Raw genomic sequence first — 16549 nt, 5'->3', positions numbered from 1 at the left:
CTTGCACCATGTCATTCTTGCACTAAATACACCACCAAAAGTGAAACTACCATAGTCCATATACTAAGGACAATCACTAGTGGTTCCCATCACATCCCAAAAAAAATAAGTTCAGCAAGGAAAGCAGACTTCTTTTCTTGTTCTGTTTTTCTTACCTCTTTTTCAGCTTTTGTATTCACAATCTTGTAGAAATAGCAAGTAACTTTGGCAGGTTGCAAGAGAAATGCAAGTTCAGGGGCAAAAAAAAAAAACAGTATCCATCACCGAGCTTAATAATTAATGAGGGGATTGCCAAATCTATTTGCAGCTTAATTTTCAGATCATGGAAATGCATCATGCACATTGACCAATATGAAGCCAATAAAAGTTTCACAAAGAAACAAATAATCGGCTGCCCCATGATGACCAAACACAAGTTGAGCTTCGCCTTCTGTGGATGTGCTTCATGAAATATCATTGTTTAATTTATCATCCCTAACTTTTATTCTGATCTAGAAAAGAATTTAAGAGCTGAAAGGAAGTTGAAATGAAGTTCCATAGTGGGGGATCATCTAAACTGAGCATAGTTTATTGCAGAAACTAAAGAGAGAGGGATTAATGGAATATTCAGCTCTGATAAACAAATAGCATACACACACTTGCGTTTGCAAGTTGCTACCTCTAAGATTTGTTAAGACTTTTTTGATCTAATCTTCTTTTAATAATATTAATCTTGTTGATATTATAGTCCAAACTGGTGGGCCAGAAGGAGATGTAGATGAGAAGCCGGGCATATGATAAATAAGAAAAAGGAAAAAAAATAGCTCTAATGTATGTGCATGCCCTAGTGCTGAGGCTTCAAGAAAGAAAGCCAGAAATTTATATTCTTGAAGAGGCACATATTCCCCAACATCACAATGATGCAAGTGAACTGCTCTACAGTTGGACTGATGTCTAGTTACTGATAAAAGCAATGTCTCCCCGCTAGTAATAAGGTCCTAATAAAACGCATGGTTTAAGACCTTAAAGAAGAAGAAGAAACAAAAAAATAATGAACTCCATTGACTTCCTCTTCCTTATCATGTAGGCAAACTGTTCAGTTGACATTGCTATAGTTCAATTTTGACTTTGGACAATCAATATCACCAAGGCTATGGCTTCAACGACTTGTGTTTTTGCCTTGACAAAATAATAGAAGATCAAGAGGAACCTGGGCAGGGTATTTCTTCGCCCGGAGGCTCAGGTTCCATAAAAAGCTTTAGAAAGAAAAATGAAAAGGATGGGATTTAGGTACTTGATGTTAACTAGTTGATAATCCCCCTCTGATGGACCCTCTAATCCCAAATTGCAAGTGCTTAACGAGTCATCAAAATATAATTAATTAAAAAAAAATGGTCATATAAACTCAGTAGTATTGTTTCACTTACTTACCTTTTAAACTGAACTTCCTTGCGTCATAGAGCATAAGTTATTATTATTGGCTGGTGGAGTTTTAAGTTCCAGTGGGGAACTGAAATTGTCTTGGCTTCTGAGGAAAACCTTCTTTGAGATTGACTTAAGACATCATTTCTCTCCTTCCTTCTTATTATTATTATTCCAAAGCATTCACATTTAAATAATCACATTCCCCGCATCATCAACTTTTCTGTAGCAAGCATCATATCTCAGCCAAATGATTATCCAAATGATCAAATTTCTATGATTGCATTATCAGTTGCATATACACATACATAAATAGCAAGCACATGCATATAATAGCATGTGTCAACATCTCATTACCTGGTCTGAAGACAGCATCCAATTGCCTTTAGGAGATTATAAGTGGATGTGTGCATTTCTATCCTTAAATATGCATACATGAGATAACAAGATTTATGTTACCATTCACAATAATTGTTTTAAATTCTGCTCTGTGAGATACTGATACTGTTAATACATGTTGCTGAAATTGGCCCACCTCATTAGCCTTTTCTCAACTATAAAACCCCTCCAATCCTCATGATGTTCTTCATTACCGCAATCTCCGATTACAAACCCTTGAAGTATCTTCCCAAGAATTCTAGCCATGCTTCCAGGCGAGCTCACAGGAATTCACTACATAGCACCTGATCAAAGCCTGATTCCTTTCCCGGCTAATTTCGGCATGATGCAACAAAGCAGCATACCAGCCTTCCATTTCAACAGGCTCTTGAACAACTTGCAGAGCTCATCGTTCCCGCAACCGGTTCGTGAATTCACTCCACAGTCCTCAAGTCTCAGCAACAACTCAACTTCAGATGAATCTGAGGAGCACCAACTCAGCATCATCGACGAGAGGAAGCAACGGAGAATGATTTCCAATAGAGAGTCTGCTCGCAGGTCAAGGATGAGGAAACAGAAGCACCTAGATGAGCTATGGACTCAGGTAGTTCGGCTGCGAACTGAGAACCACAATCTGATAGACAAGCTGAATCATGTGTCTGAGTGTCATGACCGGGTTCTTCAAGAGAATGCACGGCTCAAAAAAGAAGCTTCTGATCTTCGCCAAATGATTACTGACCTGCAAATTGGCAGCCCTTACACTGCCACTGCTTTAAGAGATCTTGAAGAGGTCCCCCGCAACACAGCCCATGTCAGAGCTGAATCCTCAAACCAATCTGTCACTAGTTCTGTAGACTTGCTTCATTGAAAACAAGAGATCTTTTGCCATTATAATAGCTACCTCATGTTCCTTCTGTTTGAGATGATTATCGATGTTAACTTTAGCTTCCATCTGCAATAACAGCTTTCTAACCATTCCCCTCCTTGGCTTCATTATCATCCTGCACATTCCTTAAAACAATCAATTCCTTTTATATTACTTGCAATCAATCTTCTTGCCGCGTATGCATTAGTGCAACCAGCAAACAAAATTACTACTTGAAAATGATACATCCAAAGGGTCCATTAGGGACATATAAAAGACTAATAATGCCTGAACGACTTTTATCATTAACTTAAGAACCCAACCAAAGTTTAATCGAGTCAACCAGAATCATTAATCGCACATGAACTCGACAAAACCTAAGAATGGAAAATCAAGGAAAGAAAAATAAATGAGAAACAAATAATGATTTCTGACGTTACAAATTTTTGTTTCATTCACTGTAACAGTAAGCGATACTTTTCTCAGGTGTACTTAAAAATGATGAAGAAACAAGAAATTCTCCAGTGGTGGACCTTGTCAGAACAGTGTCCGTTCACGCCGAGCCAAAGGGAGGTCCCATAGCTAGGTCAAGTGTTGTTCACGATAGCAGGGGCAATAAGACAAATGGTGGTGGAGGTGCTGGTGGTAGTGACTAATCTCACAAATAACAACTACTACTACTACAAGAAGCAAAAACGTTTGAAAAGGCTATCCACTAAAACGCCCTCAAACTATTCTTAGCTTTTTGTGAGGACATCGTTGCCCTGCCTAACTTGGTTTTGCCCGAGTAGAGTTTACATAGTTTTTTCACCAATAGTGGAGCCTTTGCTTCAGGTGTTGTTTGCGATGGTTCCTTTCTGTAATAATGGCATATACAACTACATCAGCAAGTCTGTCTATTCCTCGCATCCTATCTTTCTTCTTTTTTGGCATAAGGTTCTGTTCCTATAGATAAAGGACATAAATGAAACGTGCCCTGACGCTAATCGTGACGAATATATGAGGTAATGTTAGTACCATGATGGTTTCATGGTTGACTTGTACAAAATCAACCGCATATTTTGACAAAATCTCCGTTGTGCTGGATTTTTTTTCAATCCTTGTGAAGGCTGAAAGGATAATAATAGCTGATCGCCTAAAAAGTTCTTCTCCATTTAATCAGAAATTCTTCTTCCAAAGTTTTTAAATGAATATTCTAGTTCATGTATTTGTTCTGAACTAATTCAGTGGCTACCTTTGTTTTCCACGATTTCATAGTGGGTTTGAAAACTATCTAAATCTCAATTTGCAATGAGCTGCAAGTCAACGTGCTTAAAGTTGATGGAGAGCTTTGTTGGCTAATGGGGGAGAAAATTTCAGAGTCCGTAGAGCATCATCATAAGCTAACAAAAATAAGAATGCTCAGCAAAATCAATGCAAGTTTAACCGAATCATATAAACCCCGTGTTTTTGTATTCTATTTTCCTTTTTCCTTAATTTGCTGTTTGAATACTAAATTTACTAGCACTTTCTTTATCGCTTCTTTGCTCCAAGTGTCATGCATCCATATTCTTGCAAGAAATATTAAAAATCTTCAACTTACAACTGGAACTGATCTTGGTAAATCAACGAAAGGTTAAAACATATACTGGGAAAAGATATATAAATTAGATTACTGATTTTAATCATCAATCCATATGTTTTTTAATGGTGTTGCCAAATAAATGGCGAACAACAATAGGTGCCCAAATGCACAATCATTCTACTAAAGCTATTTTATGGTGGAGTAGTGGAAGACATATCACAGGTGGATAATCTGTAATGATAATCTGATCAATTCAAAACTGTGAGTTCATTTCTGCCATTAAATGAAAATGTAAAACTGATTACTGCCCAAATATCACTGGTCAAAAAAGAGAGTTAAAAACAGAGGGAAAGAAAAATGTGGTGTAAGGATCATGGTCCCCTTATATCTTGTGTGTAGATATAGCCTGTATGATAAACCATGGACCTTCTAATCAAACACTCTTCGCTTTCTAACGCAGAGCATGATCTATCATTGTTTATGCTTGGCTCCTCCTACAAAAACAGAAACAAAGACATTAACTTGCAATCTTCCATAGTAATAAGTCAAATTTACTTTTTTCTTCTTATGAGAGATTAGAAATACATCCCATCGGAATGTATGAAAATGGTTCTTATGGTATAAATTCTGGTCTGGTGGTGGCTGAAATAGGCCAGGATTTTTGCAAATGAGAGTTGAAGAAATAGCACTATCATAAAGAAAGTAAGCTTCTTTGCTATTTTCTTGCTCAAGACAGGAAGAACTTGTGAAGATAAATGGAGGTGATGGAAAGGTTTGCTACATGTCGTATGTAATTGTAGCAGTATATTGAGAAGTGAGACTGGCTTGGGATAGAGAGTAAAATCTCCATAAATGAGCATTGAAATCATGCAGCGAAAAGTCAAAGCATTACGTTGCCATTTGCCGATGCCCACCTGGGGTCAATGCTTTCTATTTCTTTTTCCTCCCTAGGGAACATCGCAATTTAGAGACATCGCTGAGGACTATGTTTTCCTCGTCCCTTCCTCTTTCTTTTCTGATGATGCGGTCAAGGGGTTGCCAAGGTGTGATGAGAAGCTAGTTAGCTAGCTGTACTTGCTGTGTCTGATAAGGATCATATGTTCCCTTGCCTGTGATAGACACCTATCAATCTTGGGCATGGTTATCTAGCTGTGTTTGACAAGGGTCATATGTTCCTTTATCCGAACAACAATGCTCTCTTTATCTCCGGAAGCCTATCTAATAATAGACAATCCTAATGATTTCAGGTGTTGGGCCAGTAGGTGTATGCTTATAGTCTGTTTTCTGAAGTCTTGTCAATGCACGCCGAGTACTCTGTTTTTACCTCTGAAATCTTGAATCATGTTAGGGAGTGAAGGAGTCGGCAACAGTTACTGCGTACAAGGGGCACAACTCGAATTTCCAAGCTATTCTGTGAAATGTTGCTGACATTTGAACAAGGACTAGCCAGCGACCAGTAGCTGTATAGATTATCGTTTTTTTTCACATGATCAGTGCCTGGTTGCAAATTTGGATTGAAAGAGAAGAGGCACTCCGTCAACGGAGTAATTTTCACCGAGATAAGGTTGTTGTGCAGTTCTACTCGCTTTTTGAAAAGAATGACTTGACAACATCGTGGCACAGAGTAAAGGGGAGGGGGGGCAACTGGCAAGAAAGAAATGGCCGATGTTACATCCAATGAACCAAACACACACTACAGTAGCTTCATTTCATATACTGTGAGCTTGCGGTTTTTGCTTTGTATGTATAAACGTTGTACAGATGCACATGTGCTTGTGATTTGAGCAATGCTCCGATGAGTAACATTGTTTTTTATGGCTGTTAACAGAATGAGATCATTTCTTGAGTTTTATGGGATCGTTGAAAAACCAGAAGGAATCATGGCCATCTTTATATTCTAAATCAAATATTATTCCCCAAGCAGAAATTAACCAGGGTCATCTTTAGTCATGCAACAGCCTAAAACACTCTAAATACCCTAGAACCCAATCCGATGCCAGAATTATTTATTGCTAACAACTAACAAAAGGTAGCACAAAAACATTTGCAGTTTGAAAGTTTTGTTATGGGAACTAAAAATTTATGATCAAAATGTGCTGCAAATTCCTTATAGAGAGAGAGAGAAGAAGAAGAAGAAGAAGTTGGATAGAGAAAGTGTTTATTTGTGCGTCTAGAATGTGTTTTTAAATATTTTAAATTAATATTTTTTATGTTCCTGAATGTTTTTAACATGTTTATATTAAAAATAAAAAAATATATAAGTTTAATATATTTTTAAATAAAAGATTACTAAGAAACTAATCCATACCACAATTAAAAAGAAAAAGAAAAAAGCTGAGAGCATGCATCAATACCATAAATTTGGTCAAGAAGATGGATGGAGGTGGTAATGGGAAATAATGGAGTGCACAGAGGACAGAAGTGACATTATCACTGTGGATGAGGAGACATGTTCCATCCTCCGAGTTCCTAGAAAATGTGTCTAAAGACTTTATCGCCTGGTAATAAGATACCAAGTACCGACAAACATGTGCTGCGGGATATGTTCTGATTCTCTTAGCAGCTTTCACTGGTTCTACGGGTACTTGATAATGTGGTTAAAATATATTTTTTTAATTTAAATTTTTTTTATTTTAAATTTTTTTTTTAGTTTTTTTAGATTATTTTATATTATTAATATAAAAAATAAATTTTAAAAATATTATTTTAATATATTTTCAAACCAAACAAATTCAAAACTTTCAATCATATTTCATTGACTCTTTATCCAAAGTTAAAAAAAAAAAAAACTCCTATTTTAGTGGTAAATCCTGATTTTTGAAATTTCCTTTCCTTTGCCATCATGGTGGGGCACTATCACGGCTATATATTGTTCCTTTTTTTGTATGTGTGTGAGAAAGTTGTTCTTATTTCCTTGCCATCATGATATTGTTTTTTTTAATAATTAATTAGGGTGTGTTTGTAATTGTAATAATATTTGTGATTTAAAATATTTTTTATTTAAAAATATATTAAAATAATATTTTTTTATTTTTTAAAAATTATTTTTAATATTATCACATTAAAATATTATGAAAATATAAAAAATAACAATTTTTAACAAAAAAAAAGCTTTTTTAAAATTTAAGAGAATATAGTTTGCATAGTTTTCCCAAACAAACTCTTACATTGTCATTTTTTAAAATAGATATGAAATGATAATAATAATAATAAAAGATTCAAAGCTATAATTTTACAAATTTTTGTGCTTTCCAATTTATTTTTATTATTGGAGTTTCTATGTCTCCATTGTTTTCTTAATTAATTATCTCTATTTTTATTTTTTATTTTGAGTATTCCCTTTTCAATTAAGTATTTAAATTATTAATTTTTTTATTATCCATATGAGAGAAATTGAAATATATCATATTTATTAATTACTACGAAACCTACCACTCACAAAAATGAGAAAAAATGAAAAAAAAAAGAAAAAAAATTTGGGAGGAGAAAAGACCATAATTCCAGTTTTATTCTGGAAAGAAAAAAAAATGATACTTAAAAAAACAAAATTGTCGTCAAGAAAAAAAAAAGAAATAAAAGAAAACCTCTCAGCTCCACACTTTAAAAATAAAAGAAACAAGGCCCAAATGGGTCCATACGAGACCCGTAGATAATTCATTCAAAAAGGGCCAACACTGCCACTACACTACAGACTGCTTCGGGCCCTTCTTCTTCAAAAATCTGGATTGAGTCACGCATCATCATCATCATGTGTCAAAAACTTTCGCAATTCCCAAAAAAAAAAGCGTCTCCTTTTATAAATTGGATACAGATCTCAGTTTCTTTTACGAAATTCATTCAACCATTTCCCTCATTTTTCTCGGGGTTCTTTTCCAAGTAGACGAATACTACTGAAGACATCGAAGAAGATGGTGCTGCCGATGGGATTGAGTGTGCAGTGCATAATGGATTTGGTGGTGGCAGGGATTTCCTTGGTGATTGGTTTCGGTTTTTTCGCTTTCATTGCTTCCATTCTTTGTTCTGCTGTTTTCATTTACAACGTCAAGCATGTCTCTTGATTCGTCTCTCCACCATCCAATGGTACTATTACTACCACCCCCACCCCCACCTCTGTTCATCCATTAGGGCTTTTCCTTTTCTCAATTCCTCTGGGTTTTAGACTTCTAATTTCATGGATTTTATTACTTTATTTTGTTCCAATCACATCATTCAAGATAAATAAATAAACCCAGATGGCAGATAGCATAGCACTGCACTTTAATTTAGTTAAAAGCCATAGAATTAGCAGTAGTTAGCATCCTAAGGATTATCGTCCTCGGTTACACAACTCCAAATAATATAAAATTAGGCTGCCTAAGCAGAAGAGAAGACTGGAGTGGGAGATCCTGATTTTTGGGGTTTGTTATTAATAATATTTCAGGTTTAATACTTTAATTTGTTATTTATTTCTTGATTTTGAGGATTTTGGGTTGCATTCATTTTCAAAAATGTTATTTTCATTTATTCTATATGGGACAAACTATATAAGCCCCCTTCCTTCTCTCTCTCTCTCTCTGTTTTTTTTTTTTCCTCCGAGATCACCTTTTACGTACATTTTTTCCTAACAGCATAATTTTAAACATATTGATGAAAATAAATGACTTAAATTTTTTACCTTCTATTGTTTAGCGGTTTCTACTTTCTAATGAAGCGTTGCGGATACAATGTTGATGACTTGTTTCTTGCTGAAAAGCTGCTGCTTTGTGACTGTTGGAGGCATGAGCGGCACAGCGACAGAGTGCAGTTGTGTTCTTGCCTTGGCGCACTTGTATTTATCAAAGATTTCTGTAATTCCTCGTGTTTAATAATAAAGGATAAATTTGGTTAATTCCCTCTTCAACTGTTGTGTTCATCTTGTTTACTGCCAATTTGTTTGGTATATGCATTTTCTGCCCAGCATGTTCTTGAAAAGGGAAGGGCATAGCTGTGCTTTTTGCATGGATCAGACTTGTGATCTGATTTTTATTTTTATTTTTTTGAAACTCCCTACTTTAATGGCTTGTCTTATGCTCAAACCATGTCAAAACACTTTTCATTATAAATAATATGGTCTCTGGCCTAATTACCTTATCTCTTCTGTTAAGATATAGGGTTACAATTTCATGTATCATATATGATATACCCTCAACCCCAAAAGAAAAAGGATCAGGTTTGGTCTATCAAGAATCAAAGTGAAGCAGATTGCAATCTCAAAGACAAGCTAATCTAACATAACCTGAGCTAAGCATAACTCACCTGGACCTGCCTCGTTTCTGATTTTTGGTTTACCTTGTCCAGCAGTGTTATGACGAACCGCGTTTATTTCAACCCCAGCATTCACTGTTCCTTCCTGCCTTAAGTTCAAATTTTGTGATTAATAGCAAAGGGCAGTGAAAATCTGGAATTGCGCTATTGACTACATGAATTCACATCCATACACAAACTCTGCACTGACTCCTTTATGTTCAGTCACAGGTTGTTCTACTTATAAGCTGAGGATTTGGTCCAAATTTGAGCTTTGAGATTTCTCTTTCCAGAACAATCATCGTATTTATGCCTCTCCACTATAGGGAGATGTAATACTAGCAAAACCTTCAACTCAAAATGGAACACAGATCATCGTCACTATCACCAGAACAAAACCAACCCAAAAAATAAACACTCTAGAACGACAATAGCAAAGTGAATTGAATTAAAATCATCTCTTGCTATTCTTTTTTCTTGAGTACACCATCCCTTTAATCCCATCAGGATCTGCCACAAACCCCAAAGGCCTGTAAAACCCGAGAACCCGAGGCTCCGAATACAAAGCGATATTAATAATACCCTTCTCTAACAACTCCTCCATCAACCTCTCCATTACAGCTTTCCCTAACCCAATCCCTTGAAAAGATGGGTCAACCACAACATCCCAAATAATAGCATTGAAAACACCATCACCGGTTGCTCTAGCAAATGCAACTGGCTTCTGGGTCTTCTTGTACTCCACCCACAAAAGAGAGTTTGTGTTCTCCAACGCCAGCCTGATCTTTTGCGGGTCCCGTCTGGGGAATCCAACCGCTACGAAGACCTTGTTGAGGTGGTCCAAATTGAGGTCTGCAATCGTGCGGTGGAGGTTGAAGCCTCGGGATTCCAGGTCCTGGTCGGAGATGGAGAATTTGTTGGTTATGGCGGTTGAAATGGTGGCATTTAGTGGAGGGAGGGGATGGGAGGTTTTGAGATGGAGAGGAGGGAGTGGAGTGGAGGTTAGGCCCCGTAAAGGAAACATTTTCTTTCTTTCTTTCGTTTCAATTTGGAGTCTTCTTTTGAGATTTTGCAGCTCAGGGAGGGTTTCTTCGGCTTCCGTTTTTTTATTAAAAGGATGTCGAATTTTGGTGTGTTGGGTGGAATATGTGGTTGTTATTGACCGTTATCTTCCTAGTAGTTTGCGCGGGATAATATCGGCAGTCCGGTGCGGTAAAATCTTAACGGGTGAGGTTTAACCCAAAAGTGTTTTGGGCTTTGAAGAAGTTCGGAGCCTAATCCTATATCACCTTGAGCCCAAGTATACTCCTGAAGTTCACAGCTGTCTCTTTCTGAAGAAAAACATTTTGAGCAAAATGCATTCTCTTGAAGCATCGTTTTTGTCGCCCAACCATCTCAACTACCAATCGGTTGTCTCTAATATGCTTGACGTTACACACCTGCTCTCTGTGATGGTTTTGTGTGGTATGAAAATATTATATAATATGATTGCTAATGTGACGAACTATAGTATAAAGTATCTACCAAGTAAATTGGAATGTGATTATGTTTGCCAAAATTACTTATTCTTCTAGCAATATTTGCCTCTTTCGTCACATTATTTCTAGGTTCTAACATGTTTGCATTCGTAACCTCGTATGTCACTGAGTTACAAAGGACATCAACAAACGTGTTAATAGTCATGGGTTATTCGTTATGTTTGAATTTTTATGTGATCATGTACCATTAAAGAAGAAAGAAATTGTTTCATGTTCAAGAATTTATTCCCCAATCAATCTTTAATTGATTGATATTTGAGATCAAACATTGGTTCTTCGTGCTTAATATTCGATTAAATTGGACTCCTAAAAAAATGGTTTCTTACAAACTTTCTGAAACACCACCATACATTTCTTTCATTAAATGCTTGCAACATCAGATGGGTTCTCCTCATAGACAATAAGTATTTATTTTTATTTTTGTATCAACTTGAGAATAAAAATGGAAAGCTCATCACACTCGAAGCAAGACCAAGATGTACAAAACAAAGAAACTGAGGAGGTTAAATGCAAATATGAAACAGTTCATCCATTTGAAAATCAAGCCAACTAACCAGTCCACCCCACAGTTAAGAAAGACCGAACCGAAGCCTCCATGCTAGGAGCTATAAGAATTAAGAAAGATACCCAAATTTGATCCAATTCTTTCGTTTGGTGCTTCCAAACAAACAGCCGCGCTCCATTTTTCTGGGTTTCTTTCTGTCATTTTCAAGGTATATTTACTCCCACTTCTGAAAGTTTTCTTTCTGTAATTTATTTATCTTCGGATTTGATCATATCCGTCTGGGTTTTCTTTCTTATGCCCTGCTGCTCTCTTCTTCTTTTTCTAATTGCCCTGTGTAGTTTTGCGAGATGTAACATCCTGCTTGTTGAATCTGTTTTATGCACTCACTCAACATTAATTGCCCATGTTGTTGTGCGAGACTTAGTTTTCGACCGTTGCATGTGTTGTTATGCAAACCTTGTTGAAATCTGGTTGGCTTCATTTAGGTTGCAAGTTCATGAGTAAGTTTACATTTATCTGGCTGAACTTCGTAGAGTAGCGGTCTTTTTAGTAATATCCGAAGGCACAAAGTTTTTTTTTATTTTGTTGTTACTAAAGGTATAATTTTGAGAATGTAGGTAGTAGTCCTTTTTAATCATCGCATTTAGCCTTTTACCATCAATTTTTTATATGTTTTCTTCTAAGCTTTCTGGATATTTTTTCTTATGCAAACCAATTTTGAAAGTATGATTAAAGGTTTCCATCTGCTGAAACTGAATCCCATGTTTGAGCAGGAAACTTGATATGGCTCCCCTGACCAGAATTGGCCTAGCTGGCCTTGCTGTCATGGGTCAAAATCTTGCCCTCAATATTGCTGAGAAAGGATTTCCTATTTCTGTGTATAATCGGACCACCTTAAAAGTTGATGAGACAGTTGAACGAGCCAAGCAGGAGGGAGATCTTCCCTTATATGGTTTCCATGATCCTGAATCCTTTGTTAAGTCAATCCAAAAACCTCGTGTGATAATCATACTTGTTAAGGCCGGTGCCCCTGTCGACCAAACCATCAAAACACTGTCAGTTTACATGGAGAAAGGAGATTGTATCATAGATGGTGGTAATGAATGGTATGAGAACACTGAGAGGAGGGAGAAAGCCTTGGCTGAATTAGGTTTGCTTTATCTTGGAATGGGAGTTTCAGGTGGTGAAGATGGTGCTCGGCATGGACCATCTTTAATGCCAGGTGGTTCCTTTGAGGCCTACAAACACATAGAAGATATCCTTCTTAAGGTGGCTGCTCAAGTTCCTGATAGTGGTCCTTGTGTCACTTATATTGGCAAAGGAGGATCTGGCAATTTTGTTAAGATGGTTCACAATGGGATAGAATACGGTGATATGCAGCTGATTGCAGAGGCCTATGATGTTCTGAAATCAGTTGGGAAGCTCACCAACGAGGATCTATGTCAGGTTTTCTCTGAATGGAACAAGGGGGAGCTGCTGAGTTTCTTGATTGAGATCACTGCAGATATATTTGGAATTAAGGATGACAAGGGAGAAGGATATTTGGTCGACAAGGTATTGGATAAAACTGGCATGAAGGGTACTGGTAAGTGGACGGTTCAGCAAGCTGCTGAGTTGTCAGTTGCTGCTCCCACTATAGCGTCATCCTTGGATGGAAGATTCCTCAGTGGCCTGAAGGAAGAAAGAGTTGAAGCTGCAAAAGTCTTCAAATCAAGCGGCATTAGAGACATGCTAGCTGACCAAGTCGTGGATAAGGAAAAATTGATCCATGATGTGAGACAAGCACTATATGCGTCCAAAATATGCAGCTATGCCCAGGGTATGAACTTGATACGTGCAAAGAGTGCTGAAAAGGGATGGGATTTGAAACTGGGGCAGTTAACAAGGATTTGGAAGGGTGGTTGCATCATCCGTGCTGTCTTCTTGGACCGTATCAAGAAGGCTTATGATAGAAACCCAAACCTGCCTAATCTTCTTGTGGATCCAGAATTTGCAAAAGAAATTATTGAGAGACAATCTGCTTGGAGAAGAGTTGTATCCATTGCTATCAACTCTGGTATCAGCACCCCTGGTATGTCTTCTAGCCTTGCGTATTTTGACACATACAGGAGGTCCAGGCTGCCTGCTAATTTGGTCCAAGCTCAACGAGATTATTTTGGAGCACATACATATGAGAGGATTGATATAGATGGATCCTTCCATACTGAGTGGTTTAAAATTGCTAAACAGTCAAAGATCTAAGTTTAGTTTACTCTCAGTGGTAATGTAGTAATCTGCCTTGGTGACTTGTTGTCATAAAACCTAATAATATTGCCTTTGTGGCTTAAAATGAGTATGTTTATTTTGTTGTCTTGCACCGATATTATCTCACAGAGTTGAAGGCATTTTAATTCTACTCAATTGTTTGGAACTCGGCTAGCAGGTCCAGCAGCCTTCCTGATTTCATTTTAAAGGATTCAACCTTCTACATAGATGACACTTCTGCAATATAATAAGATCATTCTATTTTCCTTTGGCTTCAAAATAGCTGTATTCCATTTGAATTATATGGTACATATCGCAGAATGCAAGCCTATACCAATTCATACACCTTGTGTCGATGCTTTTTCATTGATCATCCTTTTCTTTTAAAAATGTTTAACTAAAATCGGTAGACCTTTGTATCTCTCTACGTTCTCAAAACACACAGGATTTTCTATATGTTCTATCACTGCGTCCTAGTAATGCAATTATGTCACAGCTGGGTTACTATGTCCTAGATGCCCTTAAAGTCCATTGGCTTAAAATACTGACTTTTGATTAGATTCATAGCTGCTACTTAGAGTGGTGAATTTCAGGGTGCACCCGCTCTTTCTTAAACCCAACGTAGATAGAGTACTACTCATACAATAATGGGTGGATTTTCATGAGACTACTGGTTTGTTGCCTTTAGGTGGCATTGTTTGCGACAGATTCCCTCGTGATATTTTTCATTGAGGTCTGAGGATTGCCACTTACCCCTTTGCCAAAAAAAAGCTTGTGAAAGGAGGAATTGAATCTAGTATCCTTCGATGCTTGGCAAACATTGTCAGCCATGTCATTCATTTGTCTGGCTATTTCGATTATCAATCATGAAGTACTAACTTAACTTCCTCCGGGAAGAATTTCTCTCCGTCATTAAATCTTTTGGGTCGGAAGGTGCTGTTCTACTTTGTTTTCTTTAACTTCTTCCCCTTGAAAAATAAAATAAAAAAATACATGATGTTTGCTCATTTCTCGCCTCACAGGTTTAAAATCTGGAACTTCCTTTTTGTTGCCATTCCTTTCCTCCATTTCGTTATTTTAAGGATTAAATTCTTCTTTATTCTCAGTTCTTTTACCTCTAGTCTTGGTATGGAATCATGACACCCTCAACACTTGAACCAGTCTTGGTAAAACTTAGTTTTACAACATGAACTTTGCTTTTCGTTATGCTATATATAGAGTTAAATTTAATCTTTTTATTATTATTATTAACATGGGTGTTTAGGTCAGCTTACGCGCACCTCGATCAATTCCACGAACCCTAAAGTTAGCAACCATGTAAGCCTTCAGTGGCCCTGAGGTTTGTGGGACTCGAACTAGTGATCTCTTGGGAGCAAACCTAGAATCTGACCAGTTGAGCTATACCTCTCGGGGTTTAAATTTAATCTATTTTTGCAAACATTGCTAGTGGTTGCAATTCCATAGGGGGGTAGATTTTTGGTTCTTATGTTCCGGGGAGCTAAACTCAAACTTTCTGTTTGGGAACCGTTACATGTAGATATGGTAAGAGTTTTTATGGGAACCATGTTCTTTGATCCCTAGGATCAGTAAGGGCTCCCTGCTTTTATATCAAGTAAGTAATTACAAACTCGAAAAATAAAATGAACATGCATATGGAGCAATATAAAAAAAATAAACCTACACCCAGAGAGAGACACGGCCGCACTCGGCACTTAGGCTGTGTGCGTGCCCTGAATCTTATTCTTCCTGGAGGAAGAAGTGAGTAATAAAGTCTTCGTGCATATATGTTACCCACGCAACAACACATTTGCATATTTCTAAAATCTACCTCAGCTTTGTAAACACCATTTACATTTCTAAGAGTCGAAGTTCACCTTTCTAGGAAAAGGGAGAGGGAGGGAGGGAGACCAACTTCACAGTGGAATTCTGGAATTCCGAAACAAAGTTACAAAAGCATGAAGCGTGTTTTACTTGTAGACATCTGAAGAACATCAGCGCATAAAAATTTGCTACATTTCTTGGAAAAATAAAAGACAACACACACACGGGGAGAGAGAGAGAGAGAGGAAAACCAGAGTATATCTCTTATTCTAATGTTTCAAGTAGTTGATTTTCTTACCTTGGTTCCACTTTGCACATGATCATGACTAGCAGCACTGTTTGCCTTCAGCACTGATGCTTCCTTTTTTACTGTGGTCCTTGCTCCATCTCTTCGCTTCACTTGCCTGTGAAGTTTTTCTTTCGATGAATATTTGGTAGATGCATTCTTAAAAGGACCTTTGTTAATGCTTCCCTCGTTGATCCTGCATGGAAGTTCAGGATGACTTGGACCAGAAGAGGCATCTGAGGCCATAGAGTCATCACTCTCATAATTACCTTCTCTGCAATCTCCTTGTTTATTCTTGCTATGATCATTATCATCATCGAAGTTGTTTTCTTTGATGGGGGAGGCAATATAGCTTGTCCACCCAGACTCACTGCCACTAGTCCCACTACACTCCTCTTCGCGTCCTAGGGTTTGGGAAAACTCCATTAGTATAGCTATCTGGAGGAGTAGAACGGAAAAGAAAAGCACAACACAACAAACTTTGAAGAAGAGGTTGCAAGGAAGTGGCTAGAGAAGTGGTTATAGCATTCAATAACCAATATCACTTGGAAAATCACTTATATCCTTTTCTCTCTGACCCATATATGATCAACCAAACGCAGCTTTCCACGCATAGAACAGAAGAGATCCCTCTCACAGGTACATCAAACCTTCATTGTTGAATTGTCAAGCAACTTTCACCACC

The 16549-nt window shown here is 37.3% G+C and overlaps 4 protein-coding genes across 5 annotated transcripts; 2 read left to right on the top strand and 2 right to left on the bottom strand.

The window, feature by feature from the left end:
• The first annotated feature begins 1830 nt into the window (after positions 1–1830).
• Positions 1831–2772, top strand: LOC133706023 (basic leucine zipper 43-like). The gene has a single exon (XM_062131521.1). The coding sequence runs from the start codon at positions 2045–2047 to the stop codon at positions 2645–2647; it is 603 nt and encodes a 200-aa protein (XP_061987505.1). The 5' UTR covers positions 1831–2044; the 3' UTR covers positions 2648–2772.
• Positions 2773–9265: 6493 nt separating this feature from the next.
• On the bottom strand, positions 9266–10618 carry LOC133705605 (GCN5-related N-acetyltransferase 1, chloroplastic). The gene has a single exon (XM_062130896.1). The coding sequence runs from the start codon at positions 10492–10494 to the stop codon at positions 9925–9927; it is 570 nt and encodes a 189-aa protein (XP_061986880.1). The 5' UTR covers positions 10495–10618; the 3' UTR covers positions 9266–9924.
• An 808-nt stretch (positions 10619–11426) lies between these two features.
• Positions 11427–13869, top strand: LOC133705603 (6-phosphogluconate dehydrogenase, decarboxylating 1-like). Of its 2 annotated transcripts, none has more exons than XM_062130895.1 (2): positions 11427–11721; positions 12287–13869. In XM_062130895.1, the coding sequence occupies exon 2, from the start codon at positions 12297–12299 to the stop codon at positions 13752–13754; it is 1458 nt and encodes a 485-aa protein (XP_061986879.1). In that variant the 5' UTR covers positions 11427–11721; positions 12287–12296; the 3' UTR covers positions 13755–13869. The 2 variants fall into 2 exon arrangements, with proteins under 2 accessions (XP_061986879.1, XP_061986878.1); XM_062130894.1 differs by lacking the exon at positions 11427–11721 and adding an exon at positions 11799–12013.
• Positions 13870–15702: 1833 nt separating this feature from the next.
• LOC133705279 (protein SOB FIVE-LIKE 1-like) lies at positions 15703–16290 on the bottom strand. Its single transcript, XM_062130419.1, has 2 exons — positions 15877–16290; positions 15703–15738 (listed from the first exon to the last, which is right to left on the bottom strand). The coding sequence occupies exons 1-2, from the start codon at positions 16288–16290 to the stop codon at positions 15703–15705; spliced, it is 450 nt and encodes a 149-aa protein (XP_061986403.1).
• Positions 16291–16549: the final 259 nt, after the last annotated feature.

This window comes from Populus nigra, chromosome 10, assembly GCF_951802175.1.
Source record: "Populus nigra chromosome 10, ddPopNigr1.1, whole genome shotgun sequence".
Lineage (NCBI taxonomy): Eukaryota > Viridiplantae > Streptophyta > Magnoliopsida > Malpighiales > Salicaceae > Populus > Populus nigra.
This window is presented reverse-complemented; position numbering and strand designations above follow the sequence as displayed.

What these genes read in the sequence shown, in the direction of transcription:
- LOC133705279 (XM_062130419.1), bottom strand. Translation starts at nt 16,290, where the DNA reads ATGGAGTTTTCCCAAACCCTAGGACGCGAAGAGGAGTGTAGTGGGACT. An exon ending in ATGTGCAAAGTGGAACCAAG is followed by an intron (nt 15,739 to 15,876) that starts GTAAGAAAATCA and finishes GATGTTCTTCAG; the next exon opens with ATGTCTACAAGTAAAACACG.
- LOC133706023 (XM_062131521.1), top strand. Translation starts at nt 2,045, where the DNA reads ATGCTTCCAGGCGAGCTCACAGGAATTCACTACATAGCACCTGATCAA.
- LOC133705605 (XM_062130896.1), bottom strand. Translation starts at nt 10,494, where the DNA reads ATGTTTCCTTTACGGGGCCTAACCTCCACTCCACTCCCTCCTCTCCAT.
- LOC133705603 (XM_062130894.1), top strand. Translation starts at nt 11,808, where the DNA reads ATGCCCTGCTGCTCTCTTCTTCTTTTTCTAATTGCCCTGTGTAGTTTT. An exon ending in TTTAGGTTGCAAGTTCATGA is followed by an intron (nt 12,014 to 12,286) that starts GTAAGTTTACAT and finishes ATGTTTGAGCAG; the next exon opens with GAAACTTGATATGGCTCCCC.